Genomic DNA, 17758 nt, shown 5'->3' with positions numbered 1-17758 from the left:
ATTTAAAATTAAACTTTATTTATATTTTTTTTAAAATCACAACTTGTCGGCAACAATAGCCACAGACCTCGGGGAGACTGCGGGATTAGTAACACGAATTGCACTTACAGTGAATTCTCCAGTCTCTGTAAGATAAGATAATTTATCAATTATTAATAAACTTTCAGCGACTCCTTGCAAGCACATCTGCAGACAGGTGTAGGCTATGACTCGATTGACTAAGTGACAATATTTTGCCCAGTAAGTGACTAGCTGGGCGTGCACGATTTCACTTGGGACAAGTGTTCCATCTTCTGCAGCAGCCACTGTGTGCCGGTCTACCCACGAACTGGTGTAGTCTGTCCAACTCAACCGATACTGTTTGCTCACGCATTTCCTACCTTTTCTTTTAGCCTTATATCCGTCTGAAAATGAAAAAAAAATACCAGAATGTAACTGCTATTACAGTTTTATACTCTCTCTTCCTCCTCTTACAAAAAAAAAATTAAAGATTTTTTATTCTGAGTTTGCCCAGGTAGTACATGTGTAATAAAGAGAAGATACCTGTTTTGAAACTTCAAGAACAAAATGAAAAAACTCCGCTGGAAACACTCCAGCCATAGAAATTAAATTTATTTTATTTACATTATTGAAGACGTCAAATAATTTAGGTTCAGCTAATTCTATTTGGTATTTATTTAATTATTTATTTTTACTCTGCTATTATTTACTAAATATTAATTTGTTCTTAATTAGTTACGTGAATAAGTATTTATTCAACACACAATATATTTTTAGGACAATATTATACTAGTATTATTTTCGATTTTCTCTCCCTCTACGAGTGTAGGACAGCTAAAGATGGTATGTCATGCCAGAATAAAGAAGGTGGATCTTGTTCTGCTGAAACTAGCACCCCAAGAAGCTTCTTACTATACGTGTTCTACCTTATAGCCCAACTTCAAATGTTAATATCAATTATATTACTCCGGAAATCTCGGAATTCCGGAGAAAACACAAAATCGAAAATTATTTTTCAATTTTTCTTACTACTAGTAGTAGGTGGTGGTGTTAGAATAGCAACAAATAATAGTTTAAAAAAAAAAACAATTTCTAACCATTGTACATAGAATTTTCTAAAATACTAACACTCAGACAGAAACTTCTCAACAATAGCCCTCGCCAAAACATGAAATGCATGAGCCTTATGCAAATCTTCAGTTTGATTGCACCATCGTTCTCTCGTGCATTCAGATGCAATTCTCAGAAGATTAGTATTAATAATTACTCTCTTTCTATCAAGTTTTTTCTTTAAAACAGTGCTAAGTGGGAAACTGTTCATCTTAACCATCTTGTGATAACAGCAAGGCATTAGCATTAAACTCTTTATGCTGTTCATTTTCAAAAATAACCTGCAAACAAAGCAACATAACTCAAAATACTGAAGAAATATAAAATTTAATCTCAAAAAACATTTGCACAGGTTAAATAGATATCAGAGAACTGGAAACTAACTTTTTCTCAAACATTTAGAAGTCGTTTTTTATTTTTTTGAACTTAAGGGATTTTAAGAAGGATATTTTCAGTAAAATCTCAAAAGAAATATAGGGCATTCGCCTATACTGAAAATGAACTGTACCACTTTATGCAATATATAGCAAAGTCCTGCAATTTTTAACTATATCATCACTGACTTGTACATTGTTTCTAGATTAAATTAGTAAAAAGCATATTTAGAAGGAACTTGCCTCAGACTAACAGCTGAGAGATCGCCACAGGCATGCAGACCCACTAAACATCCGTTTTCTTTGTAACATTGCAACTGTTCGCATATATGCTCCAAATTTTCCTCATCCAATCGACAAGCAATATAGATTATATTACTTGATTGATTCTGTTCTAATAATTCTTTATTTAATTTTATAGCTCCTTCGATTTTACAACTATCTAATTCCACGCCAACAATTGACAATCCTCCAGTGGTTGCTAATATCCTATCAATGTAACCCTGCAAATGAGTTTTAGTTGGTTAAACTTACATTATAAAATCAACTGCAGTTAAACTTCTCAACGTGGATTCTTGAAGCAAAAATAAGTTTTACTTCTATCATAGTTGACAAGAATGATTTAAAAAAAACAGAATGTGGGAAGATTCTTGAGTAGGTATATTCGCCTACTCCTACCTACCTAAGGATGAAATCTCAATATTTCCTTCACTCAAACAAAAATAACAAAAAAATAATAAACTAATAAATAAATAATAATAGTTACGAGACCGGATCCTATGTCATAAATCCTAGAAATGCTGGACTGTAGGCAATGTTCCATTATGTACGGCGCTAATTCATCTATTTCATGCTGTTTTTTCATTGATGTGCACTTCCTTAATTTATTTGGAACTGTTAATTTAACTGGTTGGCTCTGCCTCACTGGTATTTTCAAAGTTAATCTTACACATTCTTCTACGAAAAATCTCAGTTGCTGAGGCCAACTACTCTGCAAAAAATTAGAAGAAAAACAAACTCTCATATTAACTGAAAACTTACATAAAGTTAGAACTGAACTCAAAACTTGAGTAAAATTACCTGAACCAGACCAAAAGGTACTTGGCTGAGTGAATGATCGTCTAGATTTTCCATAAGTTTCAAACTCTCAGAAGAAAGTAATTCAGAAAGAAGTATCTCTGTTGCACGGTACTGATAAAGCCAACTCCATTCCTCTAGCAGTGAGATTACTCGCTCACAATATAGTTCAACATCCTCCACAGTCTTTGGAATGTCCATGATTTTCCACATATAAATCTACAAATAAATAAGTAATATAAAGAAAACAAAAAATGAATGATAAAGTGAAGCGAAAGTCAGCCATTAATTTTCCATTTTGAGTTGGGACATTGAAGGGAATGGTGAATTTCGATTTAGCTCGAGATTTCCGGGTTATCAAATTTGAGTTCTATTTAACAGAACTCTATGTAGAATCTATGCAGTCCAAGTACTCTTCTTTAGTTTAGAGAGAAAACCTTCATAGACATTTCTTCAGATAACTATTTATTCCCATTCATAGCTCATTTTTTGCACGTTAAACATTTTACTGAGGAAGAGGCTGCGCTGCTTTGCCCTCAAAGTACCTTCCTGTTATCAAAGAGGGATTGAGAATCATTGCACAAAGATTAGTTGTAGAGAAGTAGTTAAAATGATGAGTCATACTTTCAAAAATAAACTGGTAAAGCTATTTTTTAGTATACAAGTAAATCAGCCAAAAACGGCTTTGTAACATCATTGTACGTATGGTGTAATAAATAATAAAAATAAGAAATATTTTTCACCTTCTCTTACTTATTGGTTAGACGTCAAATTTTTTAAATTTAAAAATTAATGAAAATATTTGTTTTTAAAAAATTGTAACAGAATACCTAGAACGTGGAAACTCACAGAAACACGACACTCTCAATCCCCCAAACGTACGTTCCACTTTATCGAATGGAATTTCACTTTATTAAATGTTCAAGAAAATTCTTTAAACTTAGCATATTAATTGCAAACTTGAAGGTTTAAACCTTTTATACTACATTAGTCTAAGAATAATGCTTAGTATGTATATATATATATATATATATATATACCGTAAATTATTAAATTAAGGATTCAAAATTGGCGAGGAAACGAGCCACGCCCTGAAGAAGACAATATATTTGTCGAAACGTTGGCAAAAAGACGAGTTGTTGTTTTTATTTGACCGATTGCTCGCCAACCTTGAATCCTTAATTTAAGGCCAAAGAGTTGAAGAGGAAGGCTCATCATCCTTCGGCTCCATACTACTTCCCAATGAAAGCTGTAAAGGATGTAGCAAGAGAGGAGGAGGGACCATTCCAGCACGAGGGACGGCGCTAATGACCAAGTTTTCCATGCCCCAGAAAAAAATAGAAATAAAAAATTTGAAGATAAGAGTGCAAAAATACTTTTTTAAACTTCTTACACAGAAGAGGGTAGACTTCCCGAATGGATTTTTCACTTTTTCTCGAAAAATTGCCGCTAAGAGTTTCTGTAACCTTTGTTGTACAAAACGTTCACATCGGTGAATAAGATTACCTACTTCATTTTCCTAGAAAATAAGTTCTACGGCAGTTTTTGAGAAATATTCATTTCAGTGCACTTTAGTTTTGAAAACTAGAATTATAGATACTTTTTTTGTATTAAATATATTTTATCGGTTAGTTCAGAAGAATAAGTTCCTAGGGTGACCTGGTGTGCCCATTAGGACAGAATGGATATTACCTACCCTCTTTCTAGCGTCTTCTTACCAGATTTTATCCGACTTGCAGTGTTTCTCTCTCTCTCTAAAACGATAAATTCTCTGCATCTAACTTATGAATTACTCCCTGATTATGAATGAAAATTCGAAACCAGCTGGAAATAGAAAATACATACTATGACGTATAGAATTCACGTCATTAATGTTACTGAGTATTAGGTATAATGAAAATATTCAAATTGTGATAAAAACTATATTAGTACTTGAACAATATTGGTAGGGAAATGTTGACGGGTGATCTTGAGTCCTTAGTATGATTGCTGTTCACCTTTTCACTTTTCGCTATCAACTTTCATCCCCAATACCAAAAGTTGAATATATAGGATGACCGACAAAAAACCAAACCATAGTCTTCGCTAAGGAGTTTGGGTTTAATAGCAATTAAAAACATCTACTATTTTTTATAATAAACATATATTTTAATTTATACCTTAAATTACATTAGATAATAAACAATAATACAAATAAACAAGTAATTTTGGTGTTTCTAACATTTTTACAGAATTGTAAACACTCTATGTCCAAAGAGTACAATAGTAGAGGGTGGTATTTTTTATCTACGCGCGAATGAAAATTAAAACAACTTATATCGCATTAATAGAAGACTGCAGCCTCAGATGTATCGGGATACTGGGCGATTTCCGCTCTTTTTAGTACTTTGACAAAAATTTACCGTCAATTAAAGAAATACAAAACTTAACAATGAAAAATATTATACATGTTATCACAAAACAAAATACAGATAAGAAATTTAGAAAGAATTTTTAAATTCTTTTCAGAAATTATTTCTTCAGGTTAGTATAGAGAACTTCGATTTCACTGTTGAAGCTGCAGTACGATAAGAATTCTTTTCATTGCAGTGAAAGCAGAGTGTGAGTAAAAGTTATTTCAAAATTAATTTTGAAAATTACGATATCTGTTAACTTTTAAGCTCTCAAATCGTACCGCCTCTTATAAGAAAAGAAAAAGGGATCATTACCTTAAGAAGAATTTAATGTTTAATGTTTAAGTTTAATTAAAGCTATAGCTCTAATCTCAAACGAGTAGAGACTCATTAAAGGGAAAAAATCGCGAGCAATTAACAATAATAAAATGACCGCTTTCTCATAAACTGCTGTGAATTTGACCTTGGTTTAGGTGAACGTTTTTGTTACTAATGATGAGTGGATTCATCTCCTTTTCTATGGCCATTTCAATCTGTAAAAAGAGGTTATATTAACCGAAGATGAACTCTGGGTCGTCCAAAACGTATGTTGTGTAAAAAATAAATGAAATTGAGATTGATTTCGAATTTATTGTGCAACTGCAGTTTATGAAATAGAGTTTCAGTTTTATAAATAATAAACCTAACAGTAAAGATGTAATTGAGTAAAGTCAGAAATCAAAGGGCAAAGATATTTTTGAATATGATTTAAATTTAAAGTTAAATGGAGTACGACGAACATGCTCATTTAAAATGTTTTTATTTATACACACTTGTACCTGATGGTTGCACAGATGTGACAGAAAAACAAAAAACAAATAAAGAATAACAATTCAACATTTACGTATAGGAGGGGCAACTTTGAGAGTCTGTTTACATTTTACTTCTTTCACTCAGTGATTTTCCTTGTCCAGTTTTCTTCGGATCTTTGCATGAGATCTTTGTTCAGAGGCCCCAATAAAGCTCTGCCCTGGGCAGCGCTATTTAGTCTTGCCGATACTTTCATAATATCTTCTCTCTTTAATCGCATTAAAATTTCTCTATGTTTCTGTAATTCATCGTCTGAGATTCCAAAAAGAAAATTTCTCATCCCTTTGTTTCCAGGAGGTATGGGTGCATCCACAGACTGAAACACTCCTAACTTTGCTTCCTCTACATCCTGATCTGAATACTTTCCTGCAAGTATCCAATTTCTAGCCTCATTATATATATCAAAAGTATCTAAAGGTTTTGGATCACGGTATGAGAAAAAACTAAACACACCAGCTGATGAAATATTGGCACCTGCACCATAAGCTCCCCCTTTTTCACGTATCTTAGGTAAAAGATATTTTGATGAAAGTAACTTTGCTAATACTCGAAGAACAGGGAACTCAGGATGTCCATATTCCACAGTGGGAACACAAAAAGCTGTATAATTCACTTGATACGGCAACACGTGGTGTATGCTTTTAATCTGTGGTGAAAATGGTTTTGGTTTGCTTAAATCGAAAGGTTGTTTGAAATCTCCACGCATAGATTTTAACAAACCATCTACCGCAGTCAAAGCGTTCTTCTCATTTTCAGCGCAAGTATTTAAAGCAAGTCTAAAATATTTCTTTTGAAAAGCCACGGTCGTAATACCAGTCATTAAACGTAAAGCGTCTTCTAGATTTGGTGCAGCCGAAAGTTCCTTCATTGTCTGCACAAATGTCAACCCACTAAACTGTTCTTTGAGCATTGCTAACGGGGAAACCATGGAAGCTGCTGAAGACATTGCGTAGAGATGCCCACTGTCTGCTATACCGTGAATTACGTCTGAAGCAGTTACCTTCACCAAAGTAGTAAATCTTTCCATGTTCTCTAGATTGACTTCAGCAAATATTTCACTCCACAAAGAACACATAGGTTTTACATTTCTGTCTAGACAAAATGAAGAGAAGATTATACCTTCTTCGAAAGAAGATAAATCGAAAATATTTTCTGCTATATGTGTACTGAAGTTGAGCCCTCCAGTTTTCAGCTGGATCATTTGGTCCATCTGTCTGTAGTCATGAGAGTTAGTGCCCATTTTAGTTATTACACTACAAAACAGAGGTAAAACACTTTTAGCTTGATCTGACAATATCGACGTATTCAGCACTCCTCTGAGGTAAGTGAGTCCGTTTGTCGGGACTGTGCACACCTGAATGGGGATGTCGCGCACCAGAAACCCCTTCAATTTGACTCTGTCCACATCCTTATTAAGATCAGCAGTACTTAACGTTGGCAAACATTTAACATCCTGTACAGCTTCCTGCTCTTTTACCAACTCAAGTCCTTGACTATATACATTATCTTTTTGATGAGGGGATAAACCGTTAATTTTTACTTTCAATACATCCGCTTCTTTCATGATCTGCTGCTGTTCAAATTCCTCTTCCGGGCTCATTGTTAAAATGAGTCTGTGGTTATTATCTTTTAGGTATTCTTGGACCACATCTTGCAAATACAACGGATTATCGGCAAGAGATTTCTTGAATTTCATCACTTTCTCATTGACTTTCATCACGTTCAATACACTGCCCTCATGGTTCCATACAGGCGTTATTGCATAGAGCATTCCCAACCCAAAGTCTACTGATTGATGTTTAGTATAGAGTTCAATGTTATGCAAGATCCCCTTGATGTTGTTTTCTTCAAAACCATCCTCTATTACCTTGTTTATAGTGTTGTAGTATATTTCAATAATTTTTTCAAAATCATTTGGATCAACAGCAGACAGTCCAACTGAGAAAATTGTATCCCTGGTTTGTGAATCGTAGCCAACCACTGGATTAAACCCTCCACCAATATTTGGCTCCACCATAGTTTTATAAAAGGCAGAATTTGGACCTCTTACTAATAATTCGGACAGCACTTGCAAAACAAATGTTTCTTGGATCGCTTTTATATCATTACATAAGACAGATATTGCTATTGAAGATTGTTTTCTATAATCACTAGCCATTGGATCATTTCTACAGGCTATATGCTTCCTTTTTTCTGATGACCACCTTGGCTCCGATGGTACCTGAGTTTTTTTTGCAAAATTACTTGTATCGGGGAAATCAGATAAATACATTTTATTCACAAAATTCAAGTGGTCGTGCAATGGAAAGTTTCCATAAGAATATATCCTACAGTTGCTTGGATGGTAATATTTCTTGTGGAAAGTTTTGAGATCATTGTAGGAGAGAGAAGGAATATATAAGGGGTTTCCTCCCGATATGACTCCGTATGTATGCGACGGCAGGATGTTATTTAAGAGAGCTTCACTGAACACTGACTGATTTTCTGAGAAAACGCCTTTCATTTCATTGAAAACAACTCCTTTAATAACTATAGGCGAATTTTTATCTGTAACTTCTTCATGTTCTAGACGCCATCCTTCCTGTTTGAAGTCAGACTCCTTCAAAATTGGTTTGAACACTGCGTCTAAATATACTGACATTAAATTTGTAAAATCAGTTCTATTCTGTGTAGCAAATGGATAAATAGTGTAATCTGGACCCGTCATTGCATTCATAAATGTGGCCATTGACCTGTTCAACATTTTGAAAAAAGGATCTCGACAAGGGTACCTAACGCTTCCGCAAAGCGTTGTATGCTCCAAAATGTGGGGTAAACCGGTAGAATCTGTTGGGGTAGTGCGGAAGCCCACACTGAAAACATTATTGCTGTCGTCCCTTGCCAAATGTATGTATTCACATCCAGTTCTTAAGTGGCTCAATTTAATCATTGACATATTGAATTCAGGAATGTACGATATATTTGTAACAGTGAAACCTTCAATTTCCATGTCTTCCTTCATTTCACTCTCCGGTATCCTACGAGTGGTTGGTTCTAACTTTAAGGTTCCTGGAGAGACATAGTGCCTCCTCAACCAACGACACATATACGATGACCTTCGCCACATCTGGAATATTAAAACAATACTATTAGATTGCACAAAGAAATAAGAAGTATTCAAACACATTTCATAGAATTAAATTTCTGCATAAATATATACTAAGAACTAACCTTTTAAATATAATTTGGATGCAATTCCTCAGATAACAAATTATACAACGCCATGCTCTGAAATAACAGTGCAAAAAAAAATCTAACAATTACTAAGACGATATGTAAATATCACCACGACAGCAAACACGTATCATATGCTTAATTTAATCTCTCAGAAATATGTTATTAATATAATATTTATAATTATTGTATTATAATGGTTTTTAAACATTGAATTGAATTGTATATTTATTTGAGTGAAAAGCGTTTGTATTTTTAGGTCATTATAATGTAAAACTACTAACTATAATTCAAGAGATTACCTTAGAATTAGTAAAATTGCATTCAGGGTCCCATAATATTAACGATACGAGTCTGAAAAAAAAAAATCTAAATTTATGACAGAAAGTATTTAATACCTTCTTAAACAAATCACTGAACTCTACAAATTACAAAAGCATGAAAGTAGGAAGGTTACAATCCGAACAAGGTTACGTACGATGATGGGTAGCATCAACAGAAGGTTCAAAGCAACTGCTGTACTCAATTTCAAAAAAAAAATCACATTAAGTCACTTGCAATAAAAAAATAAAAAAAGTTCTTAGTCCACAAATTTAGTCTAGCGTAACACCTAGCACATTGCCTTGTTATCCTATATAAAAACAATTTAAATTAAGGCGCGTTAAATTAAATTAAAAAACTTTAAAAAGTTCGGAAAGTTTCTCATGTAAAAAATAAATTTCAAATATGTATATTACTTCTGAGACTTCAACCGCTCAGAAGTATTTAAACAACTATTTTATTGACGGGGTATGATTACCTTCAGAAGCGCCTCCAGTCTCCACCGAATTGGCATTAAGAACAACGGTATGCTTTTTGGTGGAGATGTTATGAACGGTCCGCACCTGCTCACATGCTCCCAACTGTTCTTAAAAAACTGTTTTTTTCAGTAACTCAACCAACTCACATAACCACGCCCTGAGGAAGACAATAAATTTGTCGAAACGTTGGCGTTAAATCGGGGTTGTTGTTTCTTTTGACCGTATCCACACTAAATATGATAGTTCTGAATGAAGTTATAAATTGGATCATTGAATTAAGAAGTAGAGTCGCAATGGGTGCGAAAAAACGTTTTAAAAGAAACAAGAACGAATTGAAATGGGTAAAACAATACTTCTTTAGTTTCTGTTCATGAAAATAAAGCAATCTGAATAGATATTATCTGATTTTGAAAAACAAAAATTATTTACAATTGGAGCTCTTTTTAACAAAGAATATCGCCAAAAAGGTCGGGGTGAGGGAATGTCCAATAGAAATGTCTTTTTTATGATCGAGAAGGATGGATCATCTGGTAATAAGTATACTTATCGAGTTTATTTTTTTAATATTTACTTTCATATCTATTTCATAATTCCTAAATTTATATTTAAAAAACATGAAAAACTTAAATGAGTGGTATTTTTGCAGAACAATCACAGTCAGATATTTACACGTTATTCCAATTTCTGCGTCAATGGAATCTCAACAAAGATAAAGTATACCAAAAATTAATTAATTGTGATATTTTTATTAAGTCAGAAGGAAGGTATCAAGGAAGTCACAATTTACAGACCACCATTTCTCAGTTCTAATTAGTTGAATATGTTTGCATTTTAGTATATTTTTGTAGAAATAAGCATTACTTGGACCACCTTGCACAAATTCAGTTTTCAGCTAATTTTCGATTAATAGAATCTAGGGTAGTAATGGAAAATACTCATGAACATATGTTGAAGTTGCCCTAGTTTTGATATTTAAGTTTGAATTAATTAATAAACTAAAACTGCTACAGTAAACACTACCGGCTGTTTATAATGATTAATGGAATTGCGAAAATTGTGCAAATTTATAGTATTATGGTTTTCAAATTGCATTAATTGTCCAAAGGGCACAATTAGAACAATACTTAGATTATTTTATTGTTCTCAGACCATTCTCCACTACCTTTTGCTAGAAGCTCATTGTCCCATAATAAATTTCAAATTCATGTCTGTTCAAATTTAAATACATTAAATAAATTTAGACTAAGCAACTTCTCTTTGTAATAACCATGAAAAATTAGCTACGGCTCTCTTGCAATACAAAATATTCTGTGTTTTTTGAGCCAAATGATTTGAATTCAGGTTTGATGTACTATATAAAGATTATATTTTTAACTGGAGATAAAGAGTTCAACTCATTACATTGACTGTACCTTGAACCTTCCGTACCTTCTTGGTAGTGTCTTAATTATCTAGACTGGTTACATAATGTGTAACCGCCATTATTTGCGTCACTGCTTCTTGTAAGCAACCATTTTAAACTGGTATGGTCCTACAAGCGTCGTCGTTGAACTCTTTTGATAACCTCTCTCTATGATAACGATTCGTTTTTTATAACTTCATTTTTAACTATTCAGAAATATTTTTACTCAGCTCTGAAGTTATTGTAGTTAAGATACCGACAAAATAATGACCCAAAATCTAGGTACTTCGTCACTTTATTGTTTCTAACTATTCAATATTTTTTAATAAAATCAACAGGAGGTTTTTGATTCTAAATAACCTTCATTAGGAAATGGAGATTTTGAATAGATCGTAAGGTATTTGTGATTATTAATAATTAATGGAATGTGATTGTTAATTTATGTTTAATTTTTTTGCGGAATAGCTTTATTCAGTGTCTCCGACAAGACCGGCATTACTGCATTGGCAAAACGATTGCAGGATTTGGGTTTGAAGTTGGTTGCATCTGGTGGAACAGCGGTGGCCCTACGCGATGCCGGTCTTATTGTCACGGATATCTCTCACATTACTGGCGCACCTGAAATGTTGGGAGGTAGGGTGAAAACTCTACATCCAGCAGTGCACGCAGGTAATTTTATTTTGGATATTAAAGTTTTTCTTGTAAAGTTAAATAGTAATATAGTATACATTCCTAGATTTAAGTTATTAAATCAATCCCTTTCCGTCCGCACATAATGATTTTATTTTTAAATCTCTTGATTTCGGACATTCCTTCAGCTTTAATGATGCAACAGGCCAATAAGATGGCCTTCGGATTGCAGAAAGATCGAAACTTTGTGAGTGACCCCTTACATATGACCATATTCTCTCGCAGATGTGATCAATCAAGCATTGGAAAAGAAGGAAAATCTGAAATCAGATCGATATATTAAAACAAAGAACGAGGCTAAAAATCAATTTATTATCCAATTTGTGGACCCAACCCGCTCACAAACCTTGAAGTTTGAAGTTATTGTATTTAGTGTAGTAGTTATTTAGTATTAAGTAAGGCCCAGTAAGCCTTGAATAGAATCTTATTTAGTATCTGAATGTTTCAGGAATACTGGCTAGAAACAATGCTGTTGACACAGCAGAAATGAAAAATATGAACTATGATTTAATAAGTATTGTGGTTTGCAATTTATATCCATTCAGTAAAACAGTTGCAAAGCCTGATGTAACTATACCAGAAGCTGTCGAAAATATTGACATAGGTTAGTATATTATTGTTTCTTGTAATATTAATAATTAATTTACTTATTTTAATACTTGATGTGTCACGAGTGCAAAGGCGCACCTAACTAAACTTAAAGATTGAGCTCCCTGAAAATATTTGAGAAAGTAATCTATAATGTGCTCTAAGAAATGTAATAGAGTAGATCACTTTAGGGACATCCAGTCAGCCTAGGCCATCGCAATTCAGGGATTTGAGCACCTTCTAGTCTAGATTGATCTTAACTGATTCAACTTAAGAGATTTGAGAGAGACGTTTCATTTTAAAAACTTTTTATTTTTCAAAGTGCCGAATTCTTAGCTTCACACGCTCTTCATACTGACAGGATGTATAATGCGAATAGTGCTGTTCTTCTACACCCTGTCAAGATTGTCAATTGTCGGGACCGTTGCAGTTATTTTACACAGTGATACACAGGTGATTCTTCAAGAGAACTAAGATCGCTCGTAGGTTCTTCTGAACTTGGGATTACGGTACAGTTTTAAACTTACGCATTGTGGATGGTAATGAATTTTTCGCCTGCCCCTAGCTAAGGTTTTTACCCCTGAAGCTACTGATTTTTGGAGAAATAGATTGGGGAAAGTCATGTGGGTGTTCTAACCGTTGTAAGTTAATAATAACCTAAAAATATTTTCTCCTGTATTATATAACTGAAGGAGGCGTAACATTGTTACGAGCTGCGGCAAAGAACCATGCCCGCGTGACCGTTCTCTGTGACCCAGCTGATTACGAAGAGATAGTGGATGCAATAGAAAAATCGTCTGATCATCAGCCTTCGCTTGAGTTGAGGTACAATTTTATTGTTTAATAATTTCAACTTGTTTTTGTTTTTTTGAAAAATTTAATTTCGAAACTGACAATTTAAATATTACACAAACAGGCAGAAATTAGCGTTGAAAGCGTTTACGCATACCTCAGAATATGATCTGGCAATTAGTGACTACTTCAGAAAGCAGTATTCTGCTGGGAAATCACAGCTGACTCTGCGCTATGGAATGAATCCACATCAGAAGCCTTCCCAGCTGTACACAACCTTAGCAGAACTTCCTCTTAAGGGTAAACTGGATTTTCCTTTTTTTATTCTTCTGCTTCTTTTTCAATAAAACTGATCGCGTTCTAGACTAGATGTTTGATTCCCAGAATGTTAATGGCACGTTCAGCGAATGATGTGGTTAAAGAAGGTTAATTCAATATTGACTCTCTACTCTCTGCTAGTAGTAACAGAAATGGAATTTAAATTGTCAAGAAAACAAAAACAAAAGAAACTTGATGCTTACAAACTGCTGGAAGAAAAATCAGTCCGTTTTCGGTATACTGGGATCATAAGGTGGTTGGGATAAGTTCATAAACAGGATGTGGACATTAACAGATTAATGTTATAATAAACGAAATTCAATTACTAATAATGTAGGTTATACTATAGCATCGTATCAGCTCTTCGACATCGTTCTCATGCAATGAAAGATGATTTGCTCTCTATAATATCATTTAATACTTAAGTAACCGTTAGAATTGCACGCAACAAGTGGTTGCTTTAAACATGAAATAGTTATTAAGTTAATTTGTATATTTATAAAAAAATATTTCATATGGTCTTTTGATTAGGGTTGAAGCCTGAACTGTTTTTTTGTAACTAATAACTAAATTTCCTTTAATTTTTCCCAGTGGTGAATGGTGCTCCTGGATTCATTAACTTATGTGATGCTTTTAATGGCTACCAACTTGTTAAAGAATTGCAAAATGCGTTGTCACTTCCTGCAGCTACTTCCTTTAAGCACGTCAGTCCCGCAGGTGCTGCAGTCGGCGTCCCGCTTACTAGAGAACAGGTTTCTCAGCTTTCATAGTCATATCATTTGTTTAATTTTGATTATAAATTAACAAGAATTTGTACATATCGTTTAGGCTAAACTGTGCATGGTGGATGATCTGTATGATAAACTCACCCCGGTGGCTACCGCTTATGCAAGAGCTAGAGGAGCGGACAGAATGTCTTCATTTGGAGACTTTGTCGCTGTATCCGACGTCTGTGATGAAATTACCGCAAAAATAATTTCAAGAGAGGTCAGTTATTTATTATTATCGCCAGTGCCGGCTGGTTAGAGTAATCGCCCGAGCCCATCTGAATTAATTAACATTGTGACTGTTACTTTGTATTAATATTGTGGCTGTTAATTTTAATATTATTATCTTAATAGTTTAAACAAAAATTATAACAAAATAACGAGACGGCTTTATTGAGTGTAAAATTTGTTATGCCTAACACCATACAAATAAAAATAAATTATAGTTGAATTTTTAAAACTGTGTGATTGCGAAGGTTTCCGATGGCATTATCGCTCCTGGTTTCACGGAAGAAGCTCTTGCAATTCTGAGAAAGAAGAAAAATGGTGGCTATTGTGTCCTGCAGATTGATCCTAATTTTGTGCCGGAAGTGATGGAACGTAGAATACTCTTTGGATTGTACATGGAACAGCGAAGAAATGATGCCCTCATCAACAGAGATCTCTTCAAAAATGTAGTCACCAACAACAAAAATGTACGTTCAGTTAAATTAACAGGTAAATCCTCAAAATTTTGTGTTGGAATAATAATCATTTCATCAGAACTTTGGTTCTCAGATTGGGCGGCTTTTTCGATTTTGGTTCGTCATCCATTTGGCTTAGTTGAACCTTGACATACTTATATTTGTGCCAGTCACTTTGATTAGAATTTATTTAGGAATATTGTTTAATTGCTGGTTGATTTCTATTTGTTCCAGCTTCCAGATGATGCTGTAAGAGATCTCATCGTGGCCACTATTGCTCTGAAATATACCCAGAGCAATTCTGTCTGCTATGCCAGAGATGGCCAAGTGATCGGTATTGGAGCTGGACAACAGAGCAGAATCCACTGCACAAGATTGGCTGGAGAAAAAGCTGATAATTGGTCAGCCCTTTACACCAATAAAAATCAACCAAATTTATTGCTAAATTAGCGCTTTCTTTCTGGTATTTGAATATACATTAACAAGAACCCATTATAACAGAAGATGAAACTCATCCAGGTGCTCTAAGTAAGGATTAGGAGGAGCGGCGGGAGCCAACAGTGAAGGATAAACCCTGCCTGATCCTCCTACGACTTACTTACACATTATACTTAATTGATTATTAAATCTATCCGATTAGCGCATTAAGAAACTCACATATAGATATATATATACTTCTATTGGAGGTATTTTCATCTTTATTTTATACTTGACGGAATGTCGTGTACGAATATCATCAAGATAATCAAAATTTCAACCTCAGTAAAATAGTTGTCTTCGCTAGAATCCTATTCAGATGTTTTTGTAAGTTAATAATGAAACGTTAATTTAAGGTGGCTTCGCCAACATCCCAAAGTGACTGGAATGAAATTTAGAAAAGGAGTCACCAGAGCGGAAATTTCTAATGCGATCGATAACTACGTCAATGGATCATTAGGTAAGATCAAATTTGCTAAATTTTATGTTAATTTCCTTGGTATTAGTTTAGAACCAGCTCGACTTTACGGTTATTTTAAAAAATTGTTTATAGGAACAGATAGTTTGTTGGGCTTGAGGCTTACTAGCCTACGAGTAATAAGGGTAAAATTAGTGAGTTATATTTTGTACTGAAAAACGGTATAAAGTATGAAGCTACTGACAGATTTTTTTGAAGTTCCTCTTCTTCAAGATAGAGAAGATATTTCCATACCTTCTTTTCCTTGTACCGCCAGTACGAATAGGGCCAAAGGTCTTTAGGGTGATCAACCCCACCCTGATTTGTCCTGATGACTTTGCACTTTCAGGAAAAGATATGGATATCAACTTTTGGAAATCAAAATACGAGGAGGTTCCTGAATTGTTGACTGAAGAAGAACGAAGAGATTGGATAACTAAATTGAAGCGCGTGGCTTTGTCCTCTGATGCCTTCTTCCCGTTTAGCGACAATATAAACAGAGCAGTCCTGGTAATTAACTTATTTCTATAAATATTTTCTTCATAAAAAATGATGATAATAATAATAATAATAAAACAAATAATTGTTTGTAATGAGATCACGTAATTTACGAATCGTCATCACAATTGCAGAGTGGAGTGGAGTACATTGGCAGTCCGTCCGGTTCTAACAACGATGCAGAAGTTATTGCTGCCTGCAATAAACACAATATTGTTATGGCACATACAAATCTCAGACTATTCCATCATTAATCTCCCTATGTGTTTCGAAAAATATCATCTGTGCTATTATTGACTCATCGACCGGAAAACACACCGAAATCCAAATTCTCTTCAGTTATTTTACTTGAAGCTACTCGGAGAGTTAATGTTGAAAGTTTAGTTTATAATGGTCTAAAGTTAGCCCAGTATCCAAATTTGAATATCTCTGCTTAAGAATAATAATTTCGTTTGAATCTCTACTAAGGTAATTCAGACAATTCTTTTTTCAAAGTGGGAAAAAGTTTCCTAATATTTTTGTTAAAAATAAAATTAGCTGTTTTAATTTAATTTTTGAATCGTCTTCCTGTTAATTAAATTTATAAATTAAGAAAAATTACTTTTTATATCTAAATGTAAACAACAAAATAAAAGCAATAAAATTTGTTGAATGGGAAGGAATTTGTTGCAGTCAACTATTCTTTCTTGAACTTTGAAAAATCTAGGTTGCTTTCACACTAATGGAAACAAAAAATATTTCAAATAATATAAAGGTTTAAACGTTTGGAATTGAAAGTAATTTCGCAAATGAAGAACAAACTTTCGAATATTTTTGCTGAATTTGCAGATTAGAAGTAGATACTTGTTGCTTCTTTTTTACTTGGGTAAGATACAGAAATATATTGGATATTTTTAATTGAAAATTCTATTCAGCAAAACTCTATTCTAAATACTTACAGTTGTACGTACATCTTAGAGATCATTAATGATCATTATGTTCTTAATACCCCACAAAAAAATAATCTTAATATTTAGTATTCAATTCTAGTATTTATTTATGAGATATACATATATTTGAAGAATATAAGAATGTATTTTCTCATTGCCTATCATGACAATCTAGGGAGCTAAAATTGAAATAAAAATACATTTTGGTAGGTTATAGAATTTACATGATATGTACCTACTTGTTACCAATAAAACTTTAAATATGACTAACTTTTGTCAAAAAATGGAATCTCAGTGCTTTCTAGCGTCACTTGATAAAAGTAATAAATAAGATTAGTTCA

General features: G+C 33.6%; 2 protein-coding genes across 8 annotated transcripts; one reads left to right on the top strand and one right to left on the bottom strand.

Moving 5' to 3' along the window:
* Position 1: 1 nt before the first annotated feature.
* LOC141459791 (presequence protease, mitochondrial) lies at positions 2–10180 on the bottom strand. Of its 7 annotated transcripts, none has more exons than XM_074139272.1 (7): positions 9816–10180; positions 9319–9370; positions 2565–2780; positions 2251–2475; positions 1728–1987; positions 1129–1391; positions 2–404 (listed from the first exon to the last, which is right to left on the bottom strand). In XM_074139272.1, exons 3-7 carry the CDS (start codon positions 2772–2774, stop codon positions 37–39), a joined length of 1326 nt encoding a protein of 441 aa, XP_073995373.1. In that variant the 5' UTR covers positions 2775–2780; positions 9319–9370; positions 9816–10180; the 3' UTR covers positions 2–36. The 7 variants fall into 7 exon arrangements, with proteins under 7 accessions (XP_073995373.1, XP_073995374.1, XP_073995372.1 ...); XM_074139273.1 differs by lacking the exon at positions 9816–10180 and adding an exon at positions 9495–9513; XM_074139271.1 differs by lacking the exon at positions 9816–10180 and having other exon boundaries at positions 9319–9486.
* Positions 10181–11286: 1106 nt separating this feature from the next.
* LOC141459797 (bifunctional purine biosynthesis protein ATIC) lies at positions 11287–17150 on the top strand. Its single transcript, XM_074139284.1, has 12 exons — positions 11287–11500; positions 11684–11887; positions 12357–12512; positions 13189–13321; positions 13413–13588; positions 14198–14358; positions 14435–14593; positions 14850–15068; positions 15291–15457; positions 15890–15993; positions 16340–16500; positions 16623–17150. Exons 1-12 carry the CDS (start codon positions 11485–11487, stop codon positions 16740–16742), a joined length of 1776 nt encoding a protein of 591 aa, XP_073995385.1. The 5' UTR covers positions 11287–11484; the 3' UTR covers positions 16743–17150.
* Positions 17151–17758: the final 608 nt, after the last annotated feature.

Source organism: Rhodnius prolixus, unplaced genomic scaffold (genome assembly GCF_049639745.1).
Source record: "Rhodnius prolixus isolate KJV_2025 unplaced genomic scaffold, Rpr scaffold_23, whole genome shotgun sequence".
NCBI classification, from domain to species: Eukaryota; Metazoa; Arthropoda; class Insecta; order Hemiptera; family Reduviidae; genus Rhodnius; species Rhodnius prolixus.
This window is presented reverse-complemented; position numbering and strand designations above follow the sequence as displayed.

Bases quoted from the DNA above. Each gene is read 5' to 3' on its own strand.
- LOC141459791 (XM_074139269.1), bottom strand. From the start codon at position 8,909: ATGTGGCGAAGGTCATCGTATATGTGTCGTTGGTTGAGGAGGCACTAT.
- LOC141459797 (XM_074139284.1), top strand. The intron at 12,513-13,188 runs GTTAGTATATTA...ATATAACTGAAG, and splicing joins TGTCGAAAATATTGACATAG to GAGGCGTAACATTGTTACGA. The intron at 15,069-15,290 runs GTACGTTCAGTT...TATTTGTTCCAG, and splicing joins TAGTCACCAACAACAAAAAT to CTTCCAGATGATGCTGTAAG.